Source organism: Balaenoptera physalus, assembly GCF_965194825.1.
Source record: "Balaenoptera physalus genome assembly, chromosome: 9".
NCBI classification, from domain to species: domain Eukaryota; kingdom Metazoa; phylum Chordata; class Mammalia; order Artiodactyla; family Balaenopteridae; genus Balaenoptera; species Balaenoptera physalus.
In genome coordinates, this window is record NC_138888.1 from 20925448 (window position 1) to 20948718 (window position 23271).

Below are 23271 nucleotides of genomic sequence, written 5' to 3' on the forward strand. Positions count from 1 at the left end.
TGAGGACACGGGGAGGGGGAAGGGTAAGCTGGGACGAAGTGAGAGAGTAGCACTGACACATATACACTACCAAATGTAAAATAGATAGCTAGTGGGTAGCAGCTGCATGGCACAGGGAGATTAGCTTGGTGCTTTGAGACCACCTAGAGGGGTGGGATAAGGAGGGCGGGAGGGAGACACAAGAGGGAGGGGATATGGGGATATACGTATGCATATAGCTGATTCACTTTGTTGTACAACAGAAACTAGTACAACACTGTAAAGCAATTATACTCCAATAAAGATGTTAAAAAAATATATGCATTATATGTAGAGGATTCCTTTGACTTAATCTGAACTAAAGATCCCTGTTCAACATGTAAATTTTAGAGTACCATGAGAACTGACCACTGAGTTATTATTTACCTTAAAAGAATCAGAAAAGTGCCTTCCAGAAAGCAAGACTGGAACTAATAGGCCCATTCATATCCAAATTTATCTACTGCTTTTTGTAACATAATCCAGCCAAAAGAATGTGATTCAGATCTCAGCTATGCAACTGCTAACTTTTCAATGTTTTTTGAAGTAGGAGCCATCAAAAAAAAAAAAAAAAGTAATAGTCATCACCTTGGCATTAAAACACTCGAAGCAATTTGAGACTATTAAGAATACTTTAAAAATACTTTAAAAATATAAGAAGTAATACAGGTTCATTGAAAAGCTTTAGAAAGTACATATGAGTAAAAAGAGAAAAATTATAATCCCCAAACGCCAAGATGACCACTATTAACATTTTAGTATACACTCTGCTAAACTTTTTTGAAAAAAAAATAATTTTCACATAAATGACTTCATATTGCACATATTTTTTGTAACATCAAGAACATACTTCTATGGTCATATACATACACAAACATTTTTATGAATGTGTAATCTTCTACTTTATGAATACATGCTAATTTAATTAGCTCCACTGAGTTTCTATATGATTAATTCAAGTGCCCTACACTAAAAGGAACAGAGTAGGTTAACCATTGTTTCCTAAAATTATTTTGCCTATGACATCCTTATTTGAATTACACGTTAGAACTTATGCTGTTTTCAAAATACTTTGGGAAATTATGATTTCACCAATCCTCAATATTGGATTTTTATGGTGTTTATAATTTTTTTCTGTGATCAACTTTTTGCTTGTATATTTCTGTGTGTTCCCTAGGAACAAAACTCCAAAAATAGAGTTACTGGGCCAACTGGTTATGCATATGTTAAAAACATGTAATAATTTTTGCCCAACTATCCCCCAATAGTGTATGAGAATAGCCAGTCTTCTGAAATAATCATTTTTAATTTAAAGAATAGTTTGAAAGTTATGGGTACACATCATATATACCCAGTATTTTTAAACTTATATGATTACTTTTTTATGAACATGGCTAAAGTACATAGTTATAAATATCAAAGGTCTTACTGTAATGGAGGTTGACTCAGAAAACTATTTAAGAACATAACTCCTCACAATTTATAGAACATGACAAGCATGGATACGTTAAATTGTCTCACGTTCATTTTCCTCCTTGTTACATTTATATATTTCTGGATATACATTCTATACTCTTAAGAAGATATTAGTAATCCCTTATATCGACATAGTACTCTATACTACTAAAGCATTTAAATCAAAAATAACTTGGGGGCAATAAAACATTCTCAGAGCATACTTTAAAATAAGATATTAAGCTGTACCCCCCAAAATATCCTTCAAGCTACACAATAGCAGCTACATATTTAGAGCCAAGACTGTAATAACCAAAATCTTTACCAATCAACCAACAATAGTGTCATGGAGGGAAATGTATCTTAAATGTATATCTCTATTAATTTGGAGCTTATTTTCAGTGCATATTTCTCCAGATTCATACAATAAGAAATAACTTCCTAACATAAATAAAGATGGTGCACACAGCAAAAACAGACTTTAGGTTCCTTTTATGGGTTTAAAGTGACACTGGATGTAAGTTTATAGCCCAAAGTAACTCTCAAAGTTACTTAAGTATAGTGTTCACACCCAGGGTAGAGTTCTGTGCAATTTTCAAAACTCAGAAAGGTCCTGCCTGCTCAAAAATATCTCCCCATAGAGTCTATCTCAGAATTGTATTTGAAGCTTTTTAAAAATACAGAAATTTTTATTCAATAGTTCTGTAGCGGAGACAATGCATCTGCATTTTTTTTAAAAAAACTCCCCAGTTGATTCATTTGTACAGCCAGAGTCAAAAAGCACTCGGTTATATAAAAAAATTGGGGGAGGGAGTGGTATCCTTAAGTCCCCAGTTTAAATGTTCATATGAAAACCATTAATCTGTCTTAGTCTAGATTATTATATTACCTAAGTGGAAACTGTGCCTCGAGAAGGTTCATAAGAAGTTTCAAAAAGGGAAGAACAGGTAGGAAGACACCTGTTGGCCTAGAAATGGTCACCAAACGGGATGGAGGAAAGGCGGTATGGAAGCAGAACTCAAGAGGGTCCATCCCAGCAGAAACCACAGTACTTCCTACTTCAAGCATCATTTTTTTTAAGCTGCATTTTGTGTTCAAGGGGTTTCTTATAAATGAACAGCAATCAACTAACAGGTGGCCGTTTCACCAAGCAATGCCAAGCAACATACCAGGAGACCAAGTTGGGTTGAGAAATTAAGATAGGATACACAGAGATATTATATTACCATTTACAATGTAATAGTCATTTGTCAGAATTATGTTTCTCAAAAGAAGTTTGTCTCACAAGAACAGTACAAAACATGCCAATAAAAACCTGTGTCTTCAAAGTAGTTTATGCATAAAAATCATTCATTTTCTTAAGCTTCCATTACTTACCAGATCTGGACTTAATGATGTCACTGAACTCGTTCTGCCCATCATCAGCCCTGGCCTCGTGTTCTCCATACTTGGCCATCTTAGCTGAGTTTCAATATAATCCAAAGACTTTACAAGGTCCTCTTTTTAAGACTTTCAGTTTTCTATAATGATCAACATCAATACCTAAAGAGAAAAGGGAAAGTATTAATTTGAAAAATATATATATATGACTATAATATATATGTTGACATATATATTATCATATATAACATGTTACATACATTGCTATACTATACAACTATAATATGTATAATGACTATATAATATATATGACTATAAATATCAAACTATACATATACATTATATATAGTCATATACAGTTATATAAAGTTATATATAGTAACCATTCATTCGGCAAATATTCATTCAGAGACTATGTGTAAGGCACTGATCTGGACAATGGAAATATGACTATCAAAAAGAGACACAGGGCTTCCCTGGTGGCGCAGTGGTTGAGAATCTGCCTGCCAATGCAGGAGACACGGGTTCGAGCCCTGGTCTGGGAAGATCCCACATGCCGCGGAGCAACTGGGCCCGTGAGCCACAATTGCTGAGCCTGCGCGTCTGGAGCCTGTGCTCTGCAACAGGAGGGGCCGCGATAGTGAGAGGCCCGCGCACCGCGATGAAGAGTGGCCCCCGCTTGCCACAACTAGAGAAAGCCCTCGCACAGAAACGAAGACCCAACACAGCCATAAATAAATAAATAAATAAATTTAAAATGTTAAAAAAAAAAGAGACACAGCCTGTACTATCTTGAAATTCATAGACACCAAGCAATTAATTATATAATGAATTATTTCATTATAATACTAATATGTTACAAATGTATAAAAGATAAGCATAGAGTAGTATGAGCATACAGAAGAAGAATCTGATTTGCTCTGGGCAATTAAAGAAGGCTTTCTTGAAGAGGTGACATGTGAGCCAGTGCTTTTGGAGAGAACAGCCAAGAGGAGAGAGACCTGTTGAACTAGGTGAGGTAGATCGGACCAGGGACAGGGCCTTAGAGACCATGTCAAGGCTTTCCTAAAGAGCAGTGGGGGGACCTCCCTGGTGGCATAGTGGTTAAGAATCCACCTGCCATTGCAGGGGAACACGGGTTCGATCCCTGGTTCAGGAAGACCCCACATGCCGTGGAACAACTAAGCCTGTGCGCCATAACTACTGAAGCCTGCGCACCCTAAAGCCCATGCTCCTCAACAAGAGAAGCCACCGCAATGAGAAGCCCGCGCACCGCAATGAAGAGTAGAAGAGTAGACCCCGCTCTCGGCAACTAGAGAAGGCCTGCACGCAGCAACGAAGACCCAACGCAGCCAAAAACAAAAGAGCAGTGGGAATCCAGTAGATGGTTTTAAGCTGGGAAGCAACAGATTGTGGCCTAAATAAGGGTAGATGGAAAGAAGTGCGTGGACTTGTGGTATTTTATATATTAAGTAAAGGTCAGTAGGATTTGGAAACTGATTGGATATTAGACGTTCAGGATACTGAGGTGCAAAATGACTGCCCAATTTTGGCTTGGGCAATTGAGTCATTCCCTGAGCTGGGGAACACTGAAGGATGAGCCTCTAAAGGAAGACATAATGAGTGTGACTTGGATTTACTGAGTTTGAGATGCCTCTGAGATATACAAGTGGAGATAACAAAAAGGTCTGATCTCAGGAATGGTCTGGATTATATATAAATCTGGACGGTTACATGTTATCCACTGACACAGATTTTATTCTGGAAAATACATCATGAAAATTCTGCTGAGAATACATATCACTCAAAATAATTTTAATCTTTAGCAATTAATTAGTCAGAGGCACCTTTAAAATGTAAAGAATTGAGGATTCTATCCTGCAGTACCACTTTTCTTTAAGAATGTCAATAATAATAGCCCTAGTACTTTCTGGAACACAATGCCCAAACAATCCAAACAGAATCAGAATTCAAGTTTAAGTTCAGCAACTTGGCTATATCCTAACATCCCCTTATGAGCACCCCAAATGCCAGTTAAATAAATTAATCCTTTAATTGGGAATATAACAGTCAACACATCCAAATATTAATCTACAAATAATAGACATTAATTCACATATTACAACAGATATCACAACCAGAGTTTACGGCTAACTAGGATTAGACAACTCAGTTCTTTATTTCAAGGATACACCATGTGGCATTATTATTTTGTAATATATTTCATTTCCCATATTTATGAACTAATTAGAAGTTTTACATATTACAGTGTTTTATGACATATAACATTCAAGGAAACACCATATTATTTTATAATATATAAATATATAAAATATATTATTTTTTTCCTTACCAGTTAGGAAAAAGGTGTGTTCTAATAATAAAGAGATCAAAATTACCTTAGAAAAATGTTTTAAGTGTTAAAGTGTTTGACGCACATGAAGACTGCGGCGGATTGCTAAAGCTTTAGGAACAGTTTCCCCTCTAGTAGGGAGCCTGCCAGATTTTGTGAGGGTATAAAAAACATTTTTCATTTTTTATATCGTCCACTACTGTTATACTTTATGGATTATTATGTAATTAAGTTCTTTTTGGGGGGTATATAACTGCAAAAGATTTGCTGAATTCTTAAGTGTATTTTATTATATTCAAGAACCAAAAACTTTGTTCAGAAGAATGCACATAAAATTTTATTATGGAAACTCAGTTTTGCCCCCCAAAAATTCTCTTTACTAGAAAGCAACTAATTATTCCCTTTGAAAGATATTTCTAATGCTCTCCTTCATAAGTGGTCTTAGCCAAGGGTCTTCTTCAACACTTTCCAAAGACTTTTCCCAGTCGCTAAAAGATAAGTAAACTGTTCACACAGAACTTTATTTCATTTGCACATTAATATTCCTTCATCATAATATTTTATTTTGCCACTACTTAAGATAAACTCTCAGATTTTCTCTTCTTTATGTGCTACAAAGATACAGCAGTAAGGGGGATCAGAGGACAAGAATGGGAAGGTGGGAGAAGCACAGAAGACCATTTTAACAGTAACAGATACCCACTGACTGACACTTGGTGCCAGTAATGGGCAGGGGTCTCCAAGCTGAGTAACATATGGCAGCAATTCATTATTGGTTGTCAGAAGACAGATCAAGGTTTCATCACTAACAATGTGCCTCCGTGTGACCCTCCACTTCTACATCAATAGTATGGAAGCAAGGCCATTTTCCACACCAAGCTAGGTGAGAAACAGAATAAATGAATGGGATATTGCTTTACAAGCTTTAAGCCCTCTACAGTTGTAATTTATTGTTACCTCTGCTCTAGGTTCTGTTGCCTCATAATGATGTTCTGCACAGTTTAGCCAGCTCTTTCTCACTGAAACCAGTACACTCTATATTCACCAACTTTCTTCAGAACGTCTCTGGCTGTCATATGGGCCAGAAGCCGTGAGTGTGCGGCAATAAACCCGGGTTGAAAGTATGGGGGATGGCCTTAAGGGCAAATCTAATGTTTTAATTTTTTTTTTAATTTGGAAATTACAAAATGTAAGAATACAAACACGTTTAACGATGTGCAGTTACGATGGAAATATGGTGTGGGTCCTTAGGCAAAAACTATTCATTCATGTACACCGGGAACCAAAACCTAAGAATGCTAGAGAGAGTGGAAAAGGAAGCCCAGAGGGCCAGAGTTTGCGGCTCCGCGTGAAACTTAGTAAAAGACACCGCCCAGTGCCAAGAACTGCCATTCATTCTCGGAAGCGCTCCAAGGGAAGGTTCGTACTGTTGTGGTTAATGCTGTTTACAGGGGCAATCAATTTTAGGTAAACACCTGAAGGAGAGTTAAAGAGCTGTCTCATCGGTCCCATAAATGCGGGTCCAGGTGGCGGGGAATGACCCCGCGTAAACCCTGGCCCTCGCCACCTGGCCCTCTGGAAGCCAAGACACCCAGGAGCTTCGCATTCCAGCAGCTCTCGCCTGACTCGCGGCGCTATCGGCAGGCTGCGTGCCCCGGGCCCACCAGCAACCAGCCCGGAGGGGCCCACCCGACTTCCTGAGGCCCATGCAAGTTACAAAGGAATGGATGAGGCTACTGCCGGGGGTCCCTGAGGCCGCGAGCTCCCGCCCGAACCCCGGCAATCGGGGCTTCCCCGAACTCGGTTCACGCCCGCTACGGCAACTGACCGTCCCAAGGGGAGTTCTATGAAGAACCGACCCGCGAGGCCCTGGTGACCCAGGTGACCTGGAGGTTGGTAAAGAGGAGGCTCTCCCCGGGGCATCCCTGTGAGAGGGGCTGTTAAACCCAGGTTAGACCCGGGTTCCCCAGTTAAGCGTAAAACAAAGTGTGAGTTCCCTGGCTCTTGGAAGTCGGACACGTTTTTTCCCCCCCATGAAACAACCCTGGCACGAGTTCCTTTGGTAATCTGGGGCTTGGCGAAAAAATTCACTTTTAACAGCGTGCCTTCTAAAAGTTGCACAGCCTAAAATTAGTGCTGTCTTGGTTTTTAAAGGGGCCTTGGGCAACCAGAGCCTCGTACCCGGAGCCACAAAGGGACATGAATTACCTTACCACTTGCAGCAAGAGATGCCAAGGGTCCGGGAAACCAGAAGAGGCGACCGCGCGGGACTACGCACCGACCGAGCGCCCCTCGTCACCTCTCCAAAGCCCCACCCTCGGGAGCAGCAACGGCCCGGAGGTCGAGCACGTTTCCTGCCAGGCGGATAGCTGGGAACCTCTCCCCACTCTGTCCTTGCGGACACCTCCCGGGCCCCGCCTTCCCGGGGCTGGGGTGTGTGTGACAGGCCCTCTAGGAAGCCACGTCCCCTCTTGGAGATCACTGGCCCGGCGCGCACGGAGGCGCGACCCTCTCACCCTAGCCGGGAGGAAGACTGGGAGAGTCAAGACGGAGCCCGGAACAAGTCGGAGGAGTTTGGGTCGTTCGCGACTACACGGATTCCGAGGACCTCCTCGCCCGAGCTCTCTCCACGTTTCTAGCATTCTCTGTCCCGCCGCGGGGAGCTGAACTGAGGTTCCCAGAAAAGTGCACGCAAAACTTGGTTACATCTTAGGCTCAGCCTCGAGAAGGAGCTCGGGACGCTGATCCTGGGCGCGGGAGCCGCAGAGAAGTCCACCCTCCCCGCAGCCTACGCCCCGTTTCCCCGGGGCTGCGGTCACATTACCCGGCCCGAGGCTCAATAATGCATGGGCTTACCTGCTCCCGTGACCCGCGGGCCCGCCTCTCCTGCCCGCCGCCGCCGCCGCGTCCCGAGCGGGCCGAGAGCTCCTCCGCTGTGTTTGAGGCGTAGTAATCGCGGGGGTGTGTGCGAACGTGAGCTTTGTGATGCGGTGTTTCTTAAAAAGGAACTATGGAAAGCCAGACAAGATCCGAGAGAAAAAAAAAAATTTTTTTTGACACCCGACTGAAAACGCCCCTAACTTGTGCAATCTTCCTGCCCCGTAGTTCCGCCAAAAACAAAAACAAAACAGTCCAAGTGCAAACCTGGAACGGGCGCGCAGGCACCAAGTTTGCCAAACACTAGAGAGTTTTCCGTCTGCCGAAATGACCCGCAAGAAGGGGGGCACCGCTCCCCGAGATTCCCCAATCGGCTTCGGGAGCCGGAGGCTCCTCCTCGCCCCTCGGCGGGAGAAAGCCCGCTGCAGGCTGCGGCTACCCGCTCCCCTCCTCCGAGGAAAGGCGACTCCACAACTTTGTGCGCGAGCGGCTCGCTCCTCCGGCTCCGCCTCCTCCCTCCCCGCCCCCCCGCGGGCCTGCCCCTTTGTTGGCGGAGGGAGAGGAGCGCCGGAGGCCCTGGAGGCAGGGGAGGGCGCAGGACCGCCGGGGTGCGCGTGGCCGCCCTCCTGGGAACTGGCTCTTGTCCGGGCACTCGGGGTTCGCTCTCCCGAGGAGGAGGGGGCCGAGCAGGTCCGGCCAGCCGCTCCCCCTCCCGCTCGGCTCTCCCGCCCCGCTGCCCCCGCTGCCGCAGAGCCGGCAACTTTGTTCCGGGAGATCAGCTCCTCTCGGCTCCGGGTTCGGCCCCGGCCCAGGCGGTCACCGCAGGCTGGGCTCCGGGAACGTGGCGCCCGGGGTCACCTGACCGCGCGCCCTCCCCGGCTGCAGCAGCGGGGCTGGCGCTCGGCTGGCCTGGGGCGGCGCACCCGTAGCGGACTGTGAGTGCCGAGAGCCCAGAGCTAGCATGGATGCCTCGTGCTGACACGATCCCCTTTATTCAGATTATCCGAAAATGGGAGTCACACCCACCCCAGGCAAACCTGGTCTTTAGTCAGGGTGGTTTTCTTTCTCCCATCTCAGTGTGCTGATGTTGCTGAATTTGGGGTCCTAGTTCCAAGGGTATATTTATTTTATATAATTTTCTTGGAGTGATTTTTAATGTTAAGAAAAACTGGAAATTTTGTTTTACGTTCGTTCATACGTACAAATACTGTTTGCGCTGACCTTCTTTTTCTATTTTTCCAATATACATACACACAAACATCTATTACAGAGCCTGTTGCAAGGCTGAGGTGACGGCAAAATATGAGTTTGTGCTGTGTGTGAATTTTTCTTACTTACATATTGTCGTTCCCAGTCTGTTCCTGTGATTCTTTTACATGATCATCACACTTGGGAGGGGAAAAAAAAAAACAGCAACCTAAATTCCTAGTTCGTATAAACAATGAGGAAAGGATGATTGATAAGGGAGCTCTGGTTTATTGCTGGTTTAATATTTGAGAGTTAACAATTTACGAGGTAGTAAAGATAAACCACTAGGGGCCTTAAACAAATTTTTCAGAAAGAACTCACTAGTCTTTTATTAGTTATAAAGTACAAGTTTCCCCAGTCCGTTGAGGGGTGCGGGGAGGTTCTGAAAGATAGTATTCCTTAAAAAGTCTCTAGCTTAGCCTCCTTCCTTTGGGGGGATTTTCTTCACATAAGCCAGATAAAATCCAGAAGATTAATAGGAAGTGGGTATAATTTATTCATCCACTTTCATTCATTCATTCATTTTACAAACGCCAATTTGTGGCCTGCCAGTTCCACTGGCGCTGTGAATAATGCAAAGATAAATCTGAGATGTTGCCTTAAAGAACTTCAAATCTAGTAAGTGAGATAAGGCAAGTAAGGAAGGAAGGAAATGCAAGATCGGCGATAAGTGCTGTAAGAAAAGGACAGATCAAGTGCTTTTTGAGTCTGGCTGTATCAAGGGAGACTGAGGTTTCTTTTAACTGATAATTCTACAGACCCTTAAAGCTGCTCATCATGCACTGTATCCCGGTGGAGTTGATGGAAACTCAGATTGCTTCCTTTAAAATAAAACCACATTGGAGCGTCTGAGGATTTCATTACTTAAAATTATGTTAAGTGAAAAGCACTTTGTAAATTGCAAAGTGATACACAAATATTTATTTAACCCAAAATTTTGGAAAATCACAGTCGTTTGGGGACATAGAATTTCTGAGTTTTCAAGCTCTGAGGGGACGTTTAGCTAAGCTTCCTGGAAAACCCTAGGGAAAGGGACACATGGGACAACAGCCTCCATCTCTATGATACTGACTCCAGCCATGCCCAGCTTCAGGGGTTTATGGGTGCCTTACCTGGGAACCTGTGCCTTACCTGTTTCTAGCCCTTCTCCCCTCATCCCGAGACTGATATTCTCTGTAGGCCATGAGCAAAAGGAGCCAAAGAACTTCCTACTGATGGGATAACCGAGCGGTCCCACTCTGGTCCTGCTCCCCGTTTGCTTTGTAAGTAAGGAAACCACATTTAACGGGAGATTTTGACCTCGGAGGACTCGGAGTTTCCATAGAACAGACAGTGTGACCTTCCTTCACAGCCTGAGAATGGAGCTGAGGGGAACGTGGAGACAGACCATCAGGACGTGGGTAGCAGTTACTGCCCCTCGACCAACATTCCAGCTGCAGTCCAGTGCCTGTGATAAGGCTTTGTCTGCCCGCCCCGAAGATGGATGTAGAACATTCAGAGAAAGTGATAGGAATGTGGCCTGGATCTGCCATTAACCCAAACTCTGAATTGCCTCACAGTCACCAGAGAACAGTGAAAATTCAAGAAAACTGAACTGATAATCTCTGGGATAAAGCCCTTGACATAGGAGAAAGTATGATGATATGAGTATAGATTTCTATATAAAGATATAGGCATGTGTAGGTATATATAATATACAGAGACGTGATTCTACGTAGGTATGGTTCATATACAGGAAACTGCATCCTAACATAAGAGCCAAACAGAAAACTTTGCAACTAAACTTTTATGCAAAATTATAAAAACACAGTTTCTCTCTAAACGACAGAAAAATGGGGAAATGCACAACGTATAAAAAGCAAGGCGCTCCTTCAGCTTTACCGTTGGTGTTGACTGTGAATAAATACCCCCCATAGAAGCGTTTAAAAGAGGGACATAAGCTGGAGAATTTACCTCTTATCTTTTTCAGGTCAAGAAAGTATAGCTCTGTGGCTTGTATATAATAAAACTATAATATTTGCTGAATATTGTTGCTAAATTCTTCAGTCAAATGTCTAATACTTGTGCAAGTTGAAGAACCATATAATTAAAATTCATTGATATAATTAAAGAAGCAAAAAGATAATAATGTATGAAATTTTTAGAGGATAATTAGCACAGAGGCAGTTTCTTACAATTTAGTGAACTTAAGAATCACCAAGGAGCATATTTTAAATTCAGATTGCCTGCCAGCTCCAAGAAATTCTGATTTACTAGGTCTGGTGAGGCCCAGGAAGCTGCAGTTTTAACAAGCAACCCATGAGGTTAGATCAGGATGGTTGTGGAATTGCACTTCGAGCCACTGTTCCCTAAGGGGCTGGCCTCAAATAGGCCACTTTGGTTGATTGGATGGGTCTAGAAATTGTCCTACGAGAAAAAAAAAAAATCCATACTGGATCCATCATACTTTTAAAATACCCACAATTAGCCTTAGCTCTTTGCATTCAAGTGTTTCATTCAGTTGTGGATCACCCTTGAGATTACCAGAGGTCATTCACACCTCAGGAGCCTTCTGGGCAATTCAGCCTGCTCCGTGGCAGGAGGGCAAGGAGGAGAGGACTGTGGAGGGTATGGGAGCTGAAATGCAGGGTCCAGAGAAGCTAAGGACAAAGTAAAAGGACTAAGGTGTTGGGGAGAAAAGAGCAACTGCTACAAAAGGAGAGAATAAAGGAGGCTCTGAAACAGAAGAAAGAGGAGCAGAGAGTAGAGGGTGTAAACCCAGGACAACTCCTTCACGGTGTGCCTGCCCACTGACAACCAGAAAACTGGCGTTAGCATCCTTGTTACTTTTACTTGGTTTCATTTACTTTGCATAATTTTATCATGTTGGCACTCGCAGGGATTTTACAGAGTCTCCCCTTCAACCCTCTAATTTTGTGGGTAAAGAAACAAATGAAAGATGCAAAACTGTCTAAGGAGTGCATTTAGGTAAAAAACAATCTCTTGGCAGAAAATGTCCAAATTACTAAGAAGGGAAAAGAGCATCGCTATGTTATATAAGTTCGTTGTTAACCTGAAGAAGGAGGAGGGCAGAAGATAATGTAGCTGAAAGATAACAGGCTGGATTTAAGTTACCTAAGTGCTAATTATTATATTGATAGTTCTCAGCTATATGACCTTGTGGACCTTAACCTTTAACTTCCTGTCTGTGAAATAGAAAGAATATCTCCCTCAAATGCTGTTGTGAAAATCAGATGAATTACTTAATAAAAACTGTTTATCACAGTGTTTCGTACTTTTAAACTTTTATTTTGTTCCTACCTCTTTCTCTTAATTTAAGAGGATTTGGTGCCATCTTGTAATCATCTTCATTTATTATTTTTTTTGAAAACATTCCTGGAGCTCCCATTATCTGCTGAAGGGCTGGGTGTACCAATGGGAATAAGCCACAGTAGCTCTCTTCAAAAAGCTCCTGTCTAGTGAGAGAGACCAACACATAGATGGACAACTATAAATTAATATGGGTGCACTAGTACCGACGAGATGTAACATGAGCCTGGAGAGGAACGTGTAACCCAATAAGAGGAGACAGGGACAGAGGGGTATCAAGAAGTGACACCTGAGCTGAGCCTTAAGAGATCACAGGGATCATAAAGGACATCTATTGTCTTGCCTCTGCCCAGCATCTTTTCTATTCTTTTGGAAGGAATGTTACCTCTTCCTTTAAGTAATTGCTCTTCTCCTGCGCCAATCCAATTTTGTGGGGCTGTCAATCACTTCTCCATCTTGCCTTGGGGTGGGCTTATGACTTGGAAACAGCCAATCATAGGCCTCAACCCCAGTGATAGTGATTAACCGGAAGAGAGGATGGGAGATCCAGGCTAGGCCCATCTGAGTCCTTCCAGAGGAGTTTTCACAGTGACACTGGAAGGGAAACTTCTCTTTTTTCTCTTTGGAATTAGTAAACTGGAGTAGCGTAAGATGGAATCCCTCCACGCCCATCTCCTGCTCCTACTGCTGGCCAGGGTTCTATACCTACAGAGGAGAAAATGAAAGCATCACACCAGGAGCTGAATAAATACAGAAAAAGAGACTTGAGGATGTAAGAGTCCCCGGAAGGCAGTGCCCTTTTTCTAGCTCCCTTTTTTCTGAATGTTAACCTATGTTGGAATTCTATCACTTATGACTGAACGAGCTCAGTGTAATATAAAAATTAACCAGGTAAAGAGGAGACCTAAGTGAAGGCCTGAGGGTAAGAAAGAGCGTAGGATGTGTGTGTGTGTGGTGGTAGGTTGCAGGAGGAACGCTTCCTTTTGTTGAAATCCTTCTTAACCCCCTCAGTTGTCTATGGACAACGCTAGACATGCCAAACCAAATACATCCACTGCCTCAGCCTGGTAAGGATGGGGATCATCATCTAGATTTCCAGGCCGTGGTCATACATTTTATATGCCTACATTGTGCATTAGTTCCCCCACCTTAAACTCCAGTTGGATATTGCAGCTGGAATGTATCCTAAATCAGCTTGTCTGGCAAGAGCCCTAACCCTCAGCCTAGTTCTGCCTGCTTCCTTGCCCAGGGCCAGAGTTCAGGTTCCTGGATGTACCCTTGGGTCCACTTACAAATAGATACACCCCTCTGGCATTGAGAATCCAGCCTGGGCTGTGCGCCTCCAGTTCCAAGGCAACAGGAAGGCTTGATGCAGTGAGGTCCGTGTTCCTGATGCCCCTCTCGGGGGCAAACGTTAAAGTGCGCAGCTGACTGATCCAAAAGGGACCTGCTTTACAGCCCAAGCTGTCTCCACGGCCCTTCTTTCCAAGACTCCTCCCTCTGGGCAACGGCCTCTCTGTATTGTGGGAAGACTTAAACCCGAGCCTGACCAGGTTATGATGTTAACCAACTGGCCCTCCTTTATTAACCATTTTTTTGCAGCTTGAAAACTCTCAAAGTTTTCAAGCGGTTACCAAATTCTTCTGTGTTCTCACCCTGCTTTTAAAAGACATATTACTGCATCAGTTTCCCCATCCTGTGTTGTGTGTGCCCGGAAGTCAGCGGACTTCTCCCTCTGGAGAACTAGCAGGGGCCGCAGATGCACAGGTCAGTGCCTCCTTGGTGATTATTGCGCATTTCCGGCCATGTGGACCTGAAGAAGGACTCAAAGATCCAATCACTGTAACAGGGTAAAATATTTGGGCAGTTTATTGGTAATGTGCAGACAATTTTAAGTATTGATTATTTTAATAAACTATTTTACAAAATTAGGACAAACTGTTTTTTAGTGTAGTTACAGTCACCACAGATCTCAAACTAGTGGCTGCCTGCACTAGAATGAAATTATGTCACCACATCAACTGTATCTGTCCTCCAATAAGCATCTTTATTCATGTGTCTGTTCTTTGCAAAGAAAAGCAATTCTACTCAGGTACGCACTGTGGCCCCGCTTTGACACAGCAGTCACCTCCACCAAGGAGGCGTCCCAGAGATCTAAGGACCTAAACGGGTCATTGGTCAACTCACATGTGAAGGCAGAGCCTTCTTTAGAGAATGCTTCTAAATTAAAATAAGGGCCAAGTTTTTGTTCACATTTATGATCCACTTGGCCTCATGAAGTACTATTTTATTTGTTAGAGACTAATATAAAAAGAACAGATGCAGGCTCAATAGGTCAATGTTGCATTCTTGCTAAATGATGCCTATATGATAACAAATCTTGCTATCTGAAAAAAAAGGTTTCCCTGTATTTCAAATTAAGAGAAATGGACAAATATGTTTCTCACGCAATACATGGTAGTATGTGGATGGTGGACATAGAGATAAGTACCGTATTTATAGAGTTGCAATTTATTTCCACTAAAATGACCTTACATTAAATTTATGTCATTAATTTGAATTAAATATGTGACTTTCTTGTATTAAGTTAAGGGTGGTGTTTTTTGTTTGTTTTTTTGTGTTTTTTTTGCTTAAATAAATGCGCAAGAGCTGTAAGCATAAATTGTCTATATTTACATTTAAATACACATTTAAGTAATATTATAATTAAAATAATGTAACTCAGTGCCAGAGTCTATAGATTGTATTTTTCCTTAAATAGGGTTAGAACATTACTCAAGTTTGAAAAACATTGGGCTAACACATAACTGTGTTAAGACTGCTCAGTACAATCGTAGATTTTTATAAAGTATTATCAGAAACATCATATGTCACTGTGTTTGTATAACGCTGAATACTTCAATCTCTATATAGTCAAAAACTCAGTTTCAGTGGCTTCCAGATAAAGATGGAGATTAAAAACATCATCTAATCTTGCTTCTTCCAAAACTCCACTGAAACTAAACCTAAGAGACATATTTTAAGGCATAAGACTACAGGATAAAGATGACCATGACGACAACAATTTTGAAGCAAGAAAGTAGATGGTCAAGTGGAAACTGACTTTGCAGGCCTGAAAAAGACTGATTAAGTCAGCAGTGGAGGGAGGCTGAGAATAAATCTAATTTCCACTGAAATGTCAGCCCCACACCCAGGAAGTGATGGCACCAGGTACCCTAAAAGAGGAGAGTGATGGGGAGAAAATAAAAAGGATTGGTTGTAAGAAGAAGTTAGATCCCTCAGTTCCTCGGCCCTCCCTAAACAGCTGGGCAACTGCCTCTCCCCAACCCCAGCAGAAGATCAGGAATGTATTCTTTGGATCAGGGAAACCAAGCCAAAGGTAAGGGAACTATACTCAAAGAAGGGAGGATTGAGTATGCATATTCGAAGCTTATACTGCCAGCCTCTGCTCCCAGGGCAGCTCTCAGAATACAGGCAGCGGGTCTGTATTCTCCACCTGGGGATATAGATCATGTAAGTACATTCTATGGGGAATCTGAACACCCAAGAAGAATCACTTAAAAGCAGACAATAGAAGTTCCAAAACAAACAGATGACCCACATCACCTACATACAGAAAAAAATGAAAGTCATCCATGAACTGGGAGTTTCACTGAGCTTTTTATTAGAACACCCTTAATCATGCACCAACAAACAATTTAGAATTATCAGACATCTGAGGATAACCTCTCACATAAATATCGGAATAAAATGTATAAATAGAAAAGGCAACTTGAAGTAAACAATGACTAGGCTGGCAAGGAAAAAAATTTTTTTTTATTACTATTAATATCTACAGAAGAGAGTAGAAGGTTCTGAATTAATGAAACAAGAATAGGAAGCTCCAAAAAAAACAGAGTTACAGAGAACAACAACAAAAAAATTTAAACATGGTTCTAAAAATGAAAACTCAATAGGTATATTGGAATAGAATGTAGAAGAAATCTTGCAATAAGAAAACAAAAAGAAAAAAACTTGAAAAATAGGAGGGAAAACATAAGCAAATTAAAGGACAAGTCCAGAAGTTCCTCGAAGAGAGACTAGAGAAAACAATTATTTCATCAATGAAACAATTTAAGGTTTCTGAAAATTGCTGGATATATATTTCTAGTGTGAAAGGGCTTACTGAGTGTCCAGCAATGAAAATAGGCCCCCAAGATACATCATAGAGATATTTCAGAGCACAGAAGACAGCGAGAAGATCCTACAAGTTTCCAGAGAGAAGGGAGTGGGGGCAAGGTCACATACAAAGTAACAGGAACAAAAATGACTCTGAACTTCTCAACAGCAACACAGGAAGTTAGAAGAAAATGGAGCAATGCATTCCAAATTCCGAAGGGAAATGATTTTTAGCTAATATTAAATGTCTAGCCAGCTTTTCAACTAAGTTGTGAGGAGAAAAATCTTTCACTGAAAAACTTTACCTTCACTCCACACACACATACTTTTTCTCAGAGAGTTCCTGAAGGATATGTACAACCCGAACAATGGAGTAAATCAAGAAAAAAGAAGACATGCTTTTCAGAATCAATGAGATCCAACACAGGATGAATGCAAAGGAATTCTCACATTTACCCAGAATCACGCACCAAGCATGGGGGCAACCCATCTGGACTCATACAAGCCCAAATGCTCCAGAAGAAACCTAAGAAAATAAAATTGATATAATACTCAACCCGAAGAAATGTACTGAGAAGATATTTAAACATCTGGTAGACACGTATACCGAGAAATGGTAAGCGTGTACCTAGAAAACTAGGTAAATGAGAAAACGACAATTCTTAACTGAGGGAAAACTACAAGTTGTGCAGTAAAGGAAAAGTAATCATAGATGTTTACTAGATGACTCAATACCGAATAGCCTCCAGAGTCATAATAAGGTTAACCCTGAACATTGAGTGAATTAAAATTACAGTAAATCTTAATCAGGAAGGTGAACAGCAGAGAAGTGTTTATGACTGGGTTCGGGAAGAGGGGAGGAGACAAGATATTTAAATCTTCATCTTCATGATAGGAAGTCCATAGATAATATCTAAACCTGAAAAAAACAGGAAGGAATATTACAAGCGTGTGACAGAGATTTGGAGGTAATATCAGAAGAGTAACTTTAAAAGTTCAAAGTAGATGCTTCTGAGAAAGGGAATATGGAGAAAAGCAGTTGGAGACTGACATTTGTCTTTGCAAACTTTGTAGAACTAACTGATTCTTTAAATTATGGACATATTTAACTTTAATAAAAAGAAAATAACAGGCTGACAGAATTCATAAGAGCATGCAGAATAGTATGAAAAGCAATGGTTTATGGTTAGACCAGAGATCCAGATCTAAGTACAGGAGACAGGCCACAGTATGACTTTCGTGGGCCCTAGGCACTTTTGACTTTGTGGGCCCCTCCCACTATAATATCAATATTTTAAATTATTTTCGATGTAATTTATAAACTTTGACTTTTTTTTCTTCTTAGACAAAATTTAATAAAATTTCATGAGCTTTTTAAAAATATCATGGGCCCTAAGCACTGTGCCTGCTGGTTAAATCCACCCTACAGAAGAAAGAAAGGAGAAAAATACAGATTTCTGTTTACTCTGTAGTTAACAATGCTCTCTCTGCTAGGGATCAAAATTTCTAGGTCAGAATGATGGCAAATTAAATAATTTTATAAACAATAAAACTTTTTTTGGTCTGATCCAAACACTGTTAGTACAAAACTGTTTTACACAGTATTTTCTCTTGATTTTTCTAAATTTATTTCACAGCAGTAACATCATGTTGAAATGCTTGAACCTAGCTGCTTAATGTAAACCAATATTAAAGTTTTTGAATGTATTTTCAATTTTCCATAGGGTTATTCTCAACTGAATACAATATTAAAAGGCTTTTCTGTCTCCAGTTCTTTCTCCATTATTATAAAGTGAACCTGACATTTGCCGTTGCTACAGTCTTTATACGTCTGTATGAAGATTATATCACACATTGTGATCAGCTTAATCATTCCCATTTCAGTTGGTTAAGTTGAAGAGATCAAGACTTTGTGCCCAAAGATGCAGGTGAAAATTTAAAGAATTTCTTTAAAATTTGCTTGAATAATACCTTTCAAGTGTGCAACTCTATACATTTGTCTCAGTACTTTCTCTTTTCTACTTGGATATCTTTCTATTGTTTGCATTTCAGCATATCTAAAACTGAACTTCCCTTTAATGTTATCTCCCTCTCTTGACTTACTCAATCCATTCAATTGGTAGCACAATTCTGGTCACTCTAGCTTGAACCTAGGATTCTTGCCTCTCATCCCCATGCTCAATATCTAACTGATTAACAAGCTCTGTTGATTCTTCCTTTGCAATATTTCACATATCTATGGTACCAGATCCCAACCTTACCACCCCTTCTCTTCTCTGTACTTGAACTTTTTTAATGGCCTCCTAATTGGCCTCACTCATCCAGCTCTTTCTCCTTCAGTCTATCCTACACTTTTCATTACATAGTGCTGTTATAATCATGTTGTTCAAGAGTCTTCAATGGCTCCCAATTGCCTCCTGGATAAAATTGGCCATTTGAGTCTGGTAGCAAACTACTCTTTTGCTATTCTCAGACCTTTTAATTCACTTTTCGTCAAAAAATCTTTTACAGCGCACCCCCATACCTTTGGTCCCTCTGTTCTTTCTTCTGGAGTGTCTCCTTGTGACTTCTCCCTTTTTATTAACGTGGCTCAAGTCCATCTTCTCTTTGAAGCTTTTCTTGACTACTCATCCCGTAATGATTTGGGTTCTTTGGATTCTAAACTCTTATTGTCAGTACTATTCATTTAAAATGTATCATAATGCCTTTTGGAGTTCCCTGGTGGTCTAGTGGTTAGGATTCAGCACTCTCACTGCCATGGCCTGGGTTCGATTCCTGGTCAGGGAACTGAGATCCCAATATATATGCAGCCAAAAAAAAAAGCATCACACTGCCTTTTATGTTTAGTTATAGCCTCTTATTTACACATCTTGTTGCCTAAATAAACTTTAAGCTCCTGAGGACCCAGAGTGTGTCTGATCCTAACATGGTATTGGTCACATAGTATGTGTCCATTCAGTAATTGATTGATAAAGGAAAAATATTTTTGGCTGAGCTTTTCCATTTCCATGTAGATACCTGGCATTATAATATATGTATATGAATGTGAATGTACTTAATACCATTGAACTGTACACTTAAAAATGGTTAAGATAAAAATTTTGTTATGTATATTTTATGACAATTAAAATTATTATATATATACTATACCAAAGTCCATGTTTTATATATCTTCAAATTATATCTGACAATTTTGATGTACTGATACTATCTACTTGGTTTATCAAATGCGAATGAGTTGGAAGAAAACACTGGGTTCGAGTCCTTGCTCTATCAGAGAACAACTGAATGATGACCTTGGACAAATTGCTTAACATTTGGCGCCTCCACTGCCCGTTCTGTAAAATGAGTGGACGGATTCACTGGATGATCTCCAAAGGCCCAGTTGTATGAGTCTGAAACTTCGCGTCTCTGGAGAGCACACATCATCTCCAGCATCATGGGAGGAAACTCTTGTCTGGCTCCCTTCCCAGATTTGCAAACCAAACCGTACTGAGCATAACGTGTTCCACTCCCAGCCCTGTGGATTCTAAAAACTGTTTGGGAAACTGACAGCAGCTATGAATTTGGAGACCTGTGCTTCTGCCCCACCCTGGCTGTGCCTCTTTTTTGGGAATTCCAGCCAGGCTTGTACTCAACCGGCGTGCTGTCCCCGTAGCACTCATTGTACCCAGGCCCACTGGGAAGGGATAAACCCCTCCCTTTGGTGCCCTCTTACCAGGCCTCGTGCTCCAGCTCTTCCTTCAGGGTGTGGGAGGGGTGGGGAAAGGCACTTTTTCTTCCCTCAACTACAACAGGAAGCGCTCAGGAAACAGGCAGGTCTCATTCATTAGTTTAGCAAGATTTCTGGAGTTTATTAACCTCACATTTTAAATTTATTTATTTATTTATTTATGGCTGTGTTGGGTCTTTGTTGCTATGCGTGGGCTTTCTCTAGTTGCGGCGAGCGGGGGCTACTCTTCATTGTGGTGCGCGGGCTTCTCACTGCAGTGGCTTCTCTTGTTGCGGAGCACCGGCTCTAGGCGTGCGGGCTTCAGTAGTTGTGGCTCGCGGGCTCTAGAGCGCAGGCGCAGTAGTTGTGGCTCATGGGCCCAGTTGCTCCGCAGCATGGGGGATCTTCCCAGACCAGGGCTCAAACCCGTGTTCCCTGCATTGGCAGACGGATTCTTAACCACTGCACCACCAGGGAAGCCCTCACCTCACATTTTAAGTGGAGGGACTTTTGTCTGTTTTGTGGTTGCAAAATCCTTTAAAATATATATTTTTAAAAATTTCCTACTTTGGGGGAAAGAATATTGTTCTGATGGTTGTCCTTTGAAAGTAATTATGGAAACTGAGTTGTTTGCTTTTTTTTTTTTCAAAATAACACTAGGTTTTGTTTGAATTTGCACAAATCTCTACTTCATCTTTTAGCTCAGATTAGTTACAGTAACTACAAATCTGTCAACCAAAAAGGCAATTATATTAACAGTTTTTTAGAGTGCTAGCACATTGTAAAATCCCAGTTTCTACATGCAAAGCGTGGGGCAAAAGAGGAGGGAGGGGGAATTGTCATCTTAACTGTAGATCAACAGCCCACCCCAGCTTTCCAGGAGTCCTGAACAAAGGGTAAAGCCAAATACTTTAGGTCTGAGACCACTGGACTCTCAAACAATTTTTGTTTAAAAAAGAGAGGAGAGAGAGAAATTTCTTGCTGTCATTGTCTTAATAAGTATTTAATTATTTAGTGATCTGCTGATTCTCCATGGGATTTAAGGTTATTTATATAACGATTAAATAAAATTGAAACTAAATGGCCAAGGAAAGCTGGACCGAATTAAAATTATAGATTGGAAAGATAAGATAAGGTCAGGAGCAAGGTTAAGACACAAAAACACATGGATAAATTTTTGATTACTTCTTGGTGTTGTGCCACCATTATTGTGAATAACAATGCTTGTTTAATTATCACAAAATGTTAATACCAGGCCATTACTCATAGACCCTTCTCCAAGAGCTATTCCCTTAAGTGGCTCAGTGCAGCTGTGCCAGAGCCCTACATATTTTGCTTATCTCCCTTCAGATAATGGTATGGTCTGTCCAATATTAACTTGAGGGGTCATTCCATCAACAGAGCCAGGATTCCTGGGGTTAACTTCTTTAAATTCTAGAAGTCTCATTGTTCATTTTTCTGTCTTTGTGATTGATTAACTGTCTCGCGCTGGCTGGATGAATAGTGTGGTTTCTCTGTGGCACCTCCTTGGACTTGAACTCCAGCCTCTCCAGTGGTTACCTTAAGTAGCCGGGTGTTTGGATTCTGTCAAATAGAGATTCAGTGGTTATATCCATTTTTCCGGTTATGTTGGAAAAGAGGCTTTTCAGTCAGTACTTTTGTTTCTAATACCAGTTGTGTGGTTTTGTGATTACAATGCAGTTTCTTCAGAAAATTTCAATACTATATATTTTTTCCAAAAATTTCACAACCAACACATTTTAAAAAGTATTAAAATAATACTGCTTTCTTTTTTTAATCTAGAAAATTTTTCCTAAAAAGGAAACTCAATCCCAGTTTGTTTATCATCTCCCCTGAAAACGAAGCTTTTCTATCTTTAACCGAGATGTTCAGCCTACAGGCTGGGCTGGAGGTGAAAAGGTCACAGAAGAATTATTCCAAAGGAGAGAGTATTAAATGTTTCTGCACTCCATTGGTGAATCAGAAACAGAGAACTAAGGGCTGGATGACAGCTCATACACTAAAGAATTCTAGAGCTAGAAAAGAATGTTGCCCTTAGGCTAATGATTTCAGAGCTATATTTTCTCCCTTTGAAGTTGGCCTTGGGTAATAGATGTCAGGAGTAGAGGGTGGGACAGGGGCAAAGCAGAGACTATGGCCCCTAGATTCTTTTTTAGTAATTTTGCTCTGCTGTAAGATCATGTCTCTTGATTGGGGAGGGGCGGGGAGAGGTACGATTGACACACAAAAAAGCTGTACATATTTAATGCACACATTTTTGTGAGTTTGAAATTAAGTGTACGCACATGAGACTATCGCCGTAAACAATGCCAAAACCATAACCATCACCTCTGAGCTTCCTTCCTCCATCTTTTTTTTTTTTAAGAACATTTAACATAAGATCTCCTCTCTTAACAAAGTTTTAAGTACACAGTGTAGTATTATCACCTGTATGCAATATGCTGTACAATAGATCTCTAGGACTTACTCATCTTGTGAAACTGAAACTGTGTATTCTTTGACCAATATCTCCCTGATTCCCCCTCCCCATGTATCCTGATTTTCAGTCCGCAAATGAGGTCATCACAAAGAAGAAAGAACTGAATTCTCTCCTTCTGAGGCTCATAGTAAACATTTCTTGTAACCTCAGAACTCTTAGGTCCTAAAAATATCCATTTAGATTTACTTCACGAAAATTTTAAATAAGGAATTTCACATATTTCTGTCTAAACAGAAGAGGCACTCAGAGCACACCCTGTGG

At 41.2% G+C, this 23271-nt stretch overlaps 1 protein-coding gene across 12 annotated transcripts in view; it reads right to left on the bottom strand.

The window, feature by feature from the left end:
• UTRN (utrophin) overlaps nucleotides 1-8929 on the bottom strand; it is a 496228-nt gene extending 487299 nt beyond the window's left edge. For 3 of the 12 annotated variants that reach the window (XM_082474349.1, XM_082474346.1, XM_082474342.1), the window contains exons 1-2: nucleotides 8351-8929; nucleotides 8063-8214 (exon numbers count right to left, since the gene is read on the bottom strand). Coding sequence is in view for 7 of the 12 variants with exons in the window: in XM_082474351.1 (XP_082330477.1) it covers nucleotides 2851-2929 (79 nt within the window). In the remaining 5 variants the exon portion in view is untranslated. Of the gene's footprint in view, nucleotides 1-2850; nucleotides 3016-7414; nucleotides 7622-8062 lie in introns of those variants that run through there. The other 9 variants (XM_082474354.1, XM_082474350.1, XM_082474344.1 and 6 more) reach the window with 7 other exon arrangements.
• Between the last annotated feature and the right edge of the window lie 14342 nt (nucleotides 8930-23271).